The 9247-nt window shown below is 34.5% G+C and overlaps 1 protein-coding gene across 3 annotated transcripts in view; it reads left to right on the forward strand.

Moving 5' to 3' along the window:
* The window catches only part of LOC135205262 (irregular chiasm C-roughest protein-like), a 159921-nt gene extending 151021 nt beyond the window's left edge, over nucleotides 1–8900 (forward strand). For 2 of the 3 annotated variants that reach the window (XM_064235613.1, XM_064235614.1), the window contains exons 12-15: nucleotides 2154–2222; nucleotides 5340–5447; nucleotides 6145–6416; nucleotides 6939–8900. In XM_064235613.1, coding sequence (XP_064091683.1) covers nucleotides 2154–2222; nucleotides 5340–5447; nucleotides 6145–6416; nucleotides 6939–7478 — 989 coding nt within the window. In that variant the 3' untranslated portion in view covers nucleotides 7479–8900. The remainder of the gene's footprint in view (nucleotides 1–2153; nucleotides 2223–5339; nucleotides 5448–6144; nucleotides 6417–6938) is intronic. The other variant, XM_064235615.1, reaches the window with a different exon arrangement.
* Nucleotides 8901–9247: the final 347 nt, after the last annotated feature.

The raw sequence follows: 9247 nt of genomic DNA on the forward strand, positions 1-9247 counted from the left end.
AAAGACGCCATTAATGACATATCCACATTCTTGAAGACCACATCCCAGACATAAAGGTAGTCAACAGGTGTGGATAATTCCCACACACACAGGCTCGTGTATGGGACCACGTCAATTAAGCTTAAACAGAAACCTTCCACCAGCATTTAGCTAAACACCTGGCTCTTGCCGAGGTGTTAACAGGTTCCCCGAACGTGTGGGAGAGACCAGCTGGTGGCCAGCCACTCCCCTCATGGGATTCCCCGCCTAGTCTTTGTTTCTGGGGCGCGTTCTCTTTCACTATTCCTGACGAGGTGTTGTTCATTTCATATCTCCGCCTTGTTTTTTTTTTGGCGGGAGGGAGGGTAACTTTGTTTTTTTTTCAGGCGTTGAGGTTAGTTCCTCAGTTTTTAATTTATTTTTATGCTATGGGTTCTTGGAGAAATGTTTATTTGTCTATATATATATATATATATATATATATATATATATATATATATATATATATCTATATATATATATATATATATATATATATATATATATATCTATATCATCATCATCATTACTATTACTATTATTATTATTATTATTATTATTATTATTATTATTATTATTATTATTATTATTATATATTTATCGTTGAACTAACGACGCACGCTTTTAAGTGAAATTAGGTGTGCTGGGACCGTAGAGTTCTGTAACTTTTGCATAAAATTAACATCTAAACTTTCGTTGACATTTCTGAAGTTTCTTTATTATTATTATTATTATTATATTATTATTATTATTATTATTATTATTATTATTATTATTATTATTATTATTATTATAGAGAATGAAAGCCACAGTCTCTGAGTGTGTGGTTCATTATATAGATAACATACGAATCAACAAATAAACATGGTGTTTTAAATTGTCACCATTACAACCTTCAAACATCTGCACAGAATACTATCTAGACACGCAAAATCGTATGTTTGGACAACTGTATGTATCTGTCTGTATTTGTGTAGAATATATGTATATACGAGTGCATGAAATTGCATTTATTTAAAGAGTCCTGAAGGTTATTTATTCCAAACGTCAAGACAACCTCCTGAGTCTTATTTGTTTATTCTTATGAGAATATTTCTCAGACTTGACACTATACAAACCAGTATATTATCCAATGCACATAAATAAGTAAATGGATAGATATACGAATAAATAAATGAAGCAGACAAGAGTTAATCCATGACATTGTATGTATTCTGAGATGTTTTTTACAAGTTTTCTTCTGCACTGTCATAGGAAAAAAAAAAACATTTCTGGTTGCCCTAGGTTATCACAAAGTTAATTTCCTGCTGCACATAAGAGAGCGTTGTACTGCTACAGAACTACATAAAACTACAGATAAACACTGAAAATACCTGTAGAACACTGGTTTGCAAGTCAGGTTTTTTTCTGATAAATTTGTACTAGAAGTGGAAGAGATGTTAGTAGACGTAGTAGAGAGAGGGATGGTTTTATATATATATATATATATATATAATATATATATATATATATATATATGTATATATATATATATGTATATATATATATATATATATATATATATATATATATATATATATATATATATATATCAGCAATAAGTCACCAAACAGCACGTGACATATATGTACGTAAATAGCCACTTGAAAGGTGAAGAATCAAAGGAAAGACCAGGTACCAAGCGCTTTCGTGTATTGCGTACACTTCTTCGGGGTACCCCGAAGAAGTGTACGCAATACACGAAAGCGCTTGGTACCTGGTCTTTGATTCTTCACCTTTCAAGTGGCTATTTACGTATATATTATATATATATATATATATATATATATATATATATATATATATATATATATAAAGATTAGTCTTATGCTTCACAAAGTCTGTCTATGAAGGAAAGTCGAGAAAGCTGTAGTCATACGACCTTAAATGCTAGAGAGAGAAATGGTGATTTGAAATCCATACTTTTGTGTAGTCATGCATTATAGTTTTGTATCAGAGTAGACCAAGAGAGAAACCTTGTAGCCATAGTGTCCTGAAATTCCAAGGAAGAAAAAGAAGAAGAAGAAGAAGAAGAAGATGATGATGACGAAGAAGATTCACGAATCTATTTTTTCTTTCTTTCCTGTATTTTTTAGAATTAATCAGCCTCTCAACGCAGACCGTTGAAGGGATGAAAGAGAAACCAGGATTGCCCGCGAGAACCGGTAGGTAAAGTAGAAGGAGAACCCCCCAAAAATAAGGCTGTTAGACAATATAGAAGACACTCCACTGCTTTCGTAGGACAAATCTATCTTACTGGGCTTCTTGTCTTGTTCACAGCTAACACACCCTGACCCAGAGTTGACAGACAGAAGGGTTGTTTAGTTGTCTACCTGGGGGAGTCAGTGACTGAAGGTTTGTCTCTGATTCTTTGAAATAGTTTGACGGAAAAAGTGGACAGACGAGGCTATAACATCCTCTGGAACCTTGTAACTGAAATATGACGTAATTTGACAGATAATGAGTTATCTAGATATTTGCATGGAGAGTCACTGGCAGATGTTCACTGGCAGAAAGTTTGTCTCTGATTCTTGGGAATATTTTGTTAAAAAGTCGACAAACAGGGCGTTAACTTCCAGTGGATCTTTAAACTGAATTTGACTTAAGGTTGACGTCGAGTTGGTGACAGTGGGTTTATCTCTGGTTCTTTGAAACAGTTTGACGAAAGATTTGACAGACAATGATTGATATCCCGTTTGAATCAAATAGAACTGACAGAATTAAACAGACAAGGAGTCGCCCACAGCGATTTGTCTCTGAATCTTTGTAACTGAGTTTGACAAAAACTGGAGGACAGACGAGTCAGTATCATCCAGTAGGGTCAATTACTGACAGATTGACAATCAAGGACTCATCTTCTAACCCAAATGTTTTATGCCACTGATGAATACTGCAGTTGTCGTATGGGTATTTTAGTTGTTAAATGTCACACTGATCATGCAACAGAAATTGACAGATAGTTGACAGGTGTTGATTACAGCTGATATGAACTTCAGACTGATTCACCTGATGTTGAATCTGACATGCAATTGTAGGTCTGTCAGTTACATTATCTTATTTTACAGTCAGTTAGAGATGTTCCTTTTGACAACCAGGTGACGGACGGAACATGTGCCTATCTTTTAATGAGATTGATTTAAAGTGTTAAGGATCTTAAAATCTACACAGCTGCATACGACATACAGTTGTTAGACAGCAAATACACCTGTTTTCCAGAATAAAACATATTTACTGTATCTGTTACGTTTGAAATAAACGGAACCATGTGGATAATGATAGTTTGAGATTAATGCAACTTAAACTCATCTTTCTAAAGCAAGGCATAAGTTTGTTTGGTTGGTTTTCCTATCCATATATCTTTACATCTTTTAGAACTGAATTCTCCTCACTTGGAATTATAAGTAAAATTACTTTTCATTGGAAATTCCTTTCGTTTGTTGAATAAGTAGGGAACAATTTATCATAAATATATCTGTTCATTCGAAGTGTCTTGCATGGGGAAAGTACTTTTCACTTTATCCCTTTCGTTTCCACTTTGTGAACTTTTATCATTTAAAATATTTAAAATAATCTTCACAGAAGCTTTTAAACTACAGTAAAAAATAATCAGACTGAATAAGAATTGGGATAAATGTCAAATGAAAATGTATTTCATTTTTGAAAGTCTTCTTGGGTAATCACACAAAATGTTAAAATTACACAGAAATGTAATAATCCTTTTGGACCAAATGCCAGACGTAATTCAGTATAGTTGTGTCTTATATATTATTTGTCTTTACTTGTAGAAAATGACAATAAAAACAATCTCTTGTTTTTGTTCTCGACACAAAAACAACGAAGCATCTTAACCACACAAAGTGAATGAGAGCTTGTTTGCCAAGGCTAAAAAAAACAAAGACATGCTTTTAGCTAAACAGGTGAGATAGCAGTAACTATGTAATTGTAGTTGGCTTCATGTAATCACTGTTGATGTATATTTGCTTTGTTGTGCTTAGGAAAATGCTTATACTTCAAAGGCAAAAGTAAAATGCTTAGTTTGATAAACAAAGGTTGGCTTTAGTGGTGCAAAAATGCTTTTGGTGATTCATTGCCAAATTTGTCTGACTTTTGGATCATTTGTAAAATAAACAAGAACAGAAATACAGTTGATTATATGTATATATATATATAATATAATATTATATATATATATATTTTAATTTATATATTATATATATATTATATAATATATATATATAAAATTTACATGCTGAACTTAAACAGAAAAAATGGAAATTTACCTGGAAACTTCTCTTCACCTTCACTCACAATTAAAGCTTCATTTCATTTCTCTAACCTCGCACCATTAACCTATCTGGTAACATTATCACCATTTTATCCCAGACACCTGATTCATTCACCATTCACACTCACCAAGAGATCTCTTCTCTTGTCATATTTAAAATAATTTTAAATTAATAAAAAATATTTTTTCATTTTTCCTTATTGATCCAGAGGATTAAACATTAATTTTTTTTCATTTCTTCAACTTAGGAAAACTTCATTTTTATTTATTTAATAACAGTTTTATTTCTTAGTATTTACTAATATTGCATACATAAATCAAACTAGGTTTAAACTCATTATTTATTGATTACACATTGTGGTGGTTTCTTGAACAGCCATCAAAAATGGGTTCTCAATGGTGGACATTCTTGGGTTAAAGAATTCTCTTTCTGATTGTTTCTCGTCTTTAAAATGTTCATTCTCTCTCTCTCTCTCTCTCTCTCTCTCTCTCTCTCTCTCTCTCTCTCTCTCTCTCTCTCTACACCCATTTTAGACACCTCTCCCTGTAAGCTTTGAACGTTTGACATGTTGGCAGCCTGTCCTTGGCTTTCTGAGAGAGAGAGAGAGAGAGAGAGGAGAGAGAGAGAGAGAGAGATGAGGAGAGAGAGGAGAGAGAGAGAGAGAGAGAGAGAGAGAGAGAGAGAGAGAATATGAATATAAACTCTGAGTCAAGTGGCTTGTTGTCAAGAATAGTGGAATGACGTTCAGACATTGAATACGTTGCCATGAATATTTGAGTGTGTTCCGGGACCTGATATGAGGACCTATATATATATATATATATATATATATATATATATATATATATATATATATATATATATATATGCATGTGTGTGTGTGTGCGTGATATACACTTAAACACAACACACACATACCTGATTGATACAGTTCACATTAAAAATAAGAAAATAAAAAAAATAATAAACAAAAACCTCTTCTTGTTTCTTCAACAGAGAGGGTACCGGTTCTCCTGATGATAGGCGGTGGTGTGGTTGTTGTCTTTCTCCTCGTGATCGTCGTTTCTCTCGTCATGTGCAACAAGAGGCGACCTCCTGACAAAGGTGAGGTGGAGAAACAACTCCAATATTTTTAGTGTTGTTATGTTCGCGCTTTCATTTTCAAACTGAATTTCTGTTTCTGTCGGAGAAACAACTCGAAGTTAGAGCCAATATCTGGCTGTTGTTTCAATTAGTATTTTATTTTTAAAGTTTCGGTTTTGTTTCGCTGAGAAACAACTATTTACAGCCAATATTTTAATGTTGTATTCGTGCTTTCATTTTTAAACTGAATTTCTGTTGCTGATGGAGAAACAACTCGATGTTAGAGTCAATATCTGGCTGTTGTTTTATCTTGTATTTTATTTTTAAAGTCTCAGTTTTGTTTCGCTGAGAAACAACTATTTACAGCCAATATTTTGATGTTGTATTCGTGCTTTCATTTTTAAACTGAATTTCTGTTGCCAATGGAGAAACAACTGGATGCTAGCGTCAATATCTGGCTGTTGTTTTATCTTGTATTTTATTTTTAAAGTCAGTTTTGTTTCGCTGAGCAACAACTCGATTTACAGCCAATATTTTAGTGTTCTTTTATATGTGCTTTCATTTTTAAATTGAATTTTTGTTGCTGGTGGAGAAACAACTGGATGCTAGCGTCAATATCTGGCTGTTGTTTCATCTAGTGTTTTATTTTTAAAGTTTCAGCTTTGTTTCGCTGCACAACAACTCGATTTAGACCCCAACATTCCCGTTTCTTCTCCAGGCACCCCCGTCCCGGAGAAACCACCGGCGTCCTCGCTGGCTCCAAACAACTCCAACCCCGGGAACCTGTACTCGATGAACGCCCACGAGAAGCACTCGCTCATCCCCACGCCCACGGCCTCCCACCACAAGGTGTCAGCTGAGACCACACCCACGCCCTCCAGGCGCCAATTCCACCAGCTGTCCCCGAATGACGACCACAACTCCCGATCCGCGAGGACGATCAACCGCCTCAGTGGAGACTCGGACGAAAACACCTTCCTGCCAGATCCGGTGAGGACGCGATTTTGTTTATGGTTTTTTTTGGGGGTCTGATTGGTGGTCTGTGATTTGCCAAAATATTTTACTTGGTTTTATGAAAGGATTTTTAATTTGTGCATTGGTTTAATATTTTACTTGATTTTTAAAGTGATTTTTAAGGTGTGCATTGATTTGTTTTGTGATGTGATTTGCCAAAAATATTTTACCTGGTTTTATAAAGTGATTTTTAAGTTGTGCATCGGTTTATTTATATGTTTTCGTGATATATGTTTTGCCAAAAATATTTTTACCTGGTCTTTTAACGTGATTTTTAAATTGTGCATTGATTTATTGATATGTTTTTGTATGTTTTTGTGATGTAATTTACCGAAATATTTTACCTGGTTTTATAAATTGATTTTTGAGTTGTGCATTTGTTTATTGATATGTTTTTGTATGTTTTTGCGTTATATGATTTACCTGTTTTTATAAAGTGATTTGTTGATATGTTTAAATGCTTTTGTATTGTGTAATTATTTTAATTTTAAAATCTAGGATCTGGACGGAGGACGCGGCTACGTTCCCTTCGTCGACTACAGCGGGAAGGACTACGCCCCTCTGCCCAACGGCCGCAGGGCGTCCTTCAGCGACTCGGGCCCTTACACGCACCCCATCCCTGCGTCCTTGCAGAATCCAGACGTCCCCGACTTCTGCACCATCAGGAGAGGCACCAGGCGTCGTCCCGAGACGACCTCGACGTCCGACAGCGGAAGGAACCTTTTGGCGCCCGACTACCAGGACTCCCCGCCCTCATTGAGGCACAACGGCAACGCCCACACGCTCTCGAGGCATTCCATCTACTCCAGCATGCGGAGCGTTCCCTACGGGTCCCCTTCCCCGCCTTCTTACCCGCGGAGCGCGAAGTCCTGCTCGCCGCGGTCTCCGAGGAGCCTCAATTCGCACCACCACCATAACAGCAGCGGCGGTTCCGGAGCCATCCTCATCCAGGACGAGCAGCAGCAGCAGCAGAGGTCCCCAGAGACCAAGTATATCTTCTCGCGCGATGCCATAATGAAGCCCGGGACACTGGTGTGATATATATGTGACTCTATATATATATCTCTATCTCTCTCTGTCTCTCTCTCTCTCTCAATCGCTGGCATGTCTCTGCTTCAGTTTACTGTCTACACCTTCTTCAAGGAGACTGGAGTGATGTCTTTGCAATGTCCTTCAATGTTTTTCCCCTCCCTCCTTCTTTCTCTCGGGTGGTTCTCTCAGAAAACTGCGATGTAAACACAATAGTGGGACGTCTTTCGAAAAATGACGTCGTTCGCTTCCAGACTGAATCGGGAAGTTATCACAATAGAATAGAAAGCTTTGGAAAATGTGGCAGTCAGTTGGAGTCATGCAATAAACTGATTTCCAGAAATCAGGAAAAATGAATGAAAACAGCTTAGCAACAGACCAACCAACACAAACTCCAACTAAAGCGTCTAAGCATTACGTGATTTAGGAGTTTCCAAGTGTTCCAAGTGTCTGATAATCACTTAAATACAGGTTTAAGTGGGTCGCTTTCCTGCAGGTGGGACTTGTCATTTTATTAGTAAATATAAATAGCTTTTTTTTCCAAGGCTGATAAACTAAGATAAACCGAACTTCATAAGAAGCGGAATTTATACGTACACAGAGCAATAAGTGTTGACAATATCTTGTTGACCGTTTAGTGTGGGGGACTGAAAGTGATTTTGCAGTTCTCAAGAAAAAAGAAGCAATGAAGAATAGTGATTAGTGGAGTGAAGGTGAATCAAACTTCTGAAATAGAAAGTAGATAAATGAATATATGTAGAAGAAAAAATAAAAACATGAAAATAAAAATAAATACAAGTGATGTCGAGGTAAAAACGAGATTGCTTTTAAAAACTAATTCATGTTGAAAATAGTGAATTATAACAGGAGTGAATTAAAATTCATTTTAACTGCTTTCTAAGTAAGAACACAAAGAAAATGAACTTCCTAATTAAGAAAACACAAAGAAAAGCACCAATACACTGGAAGTAATTGAAACTTGAACTTTAGCATAAGACAGATTATAAAAACTGTGATTTACTGAAAATATACATACAAATCTCAATGATTCTTGACTGGAAAAAAAATGAAAAATAGTGATTCCTAGGAAAATAAATATAGTGTCACTGGAATTGAAGAACATGAAAAATGACAGTGCAATGGGAGAAGTGTTGTGTCAAACCAGGTTAATTAAGATTGCATGTGAAAGCTATTAAAAAAATCCATAGAAATTCTCATGTGACCCAGAAGTTTAAATAATGCAATAATAATAATATATCCCAGTAATTTTTTTTTTACTCTACTTCAAAAATTGATGGCTGTATCTCAATAGAAAAAGAAGCTTTAAATCACTTAGTGTAAAGGAATCATCTTGGTTAAGTTGAGTGCAAATTTAGTGGTTTATGAAGAAAAACGTTTATTTCATAATAATAATAATAATAATAATAATAATAATAAATAATAATAATAATAATAATAATAATAATAATAATGCTGAATTATTATTATTATTATTATTATTATTATTATTATTATTATTATTATTATTATTATTATTATTATTATTTCATAAGCAGTAATCAAAAAGGTATTTGACAAAGTATTAAGTTTAAAAATATTGTTTGTCTAGAAAAAAAAACTAGACAAAGAAGAGGTTAATTACAATATACAACCATGAAATAAAAAATAAATAAATAAATAAATAAATAAATAAATAAATAAATAAATAAATTATAAATATATAAAAGAACAAAAACTCTACATTTTAAAATCAAACCAAAAAAGTTCTATAATAATTC

This window comes from Macrobrachium nipponense, chromosome 49 (assembly GCF_015104395.2).
Source record: "Macrobrachium nipponense isolate FS-2020 chromosome 49, ASM1510439v2, whole genome shotgun sequence".
NCBI lineage: Eukaryota > Metazoa > Arthropoda > Malacostraca > Decapoda > Palaemonidae > Macrobrachium > Macrobrachium nipponense.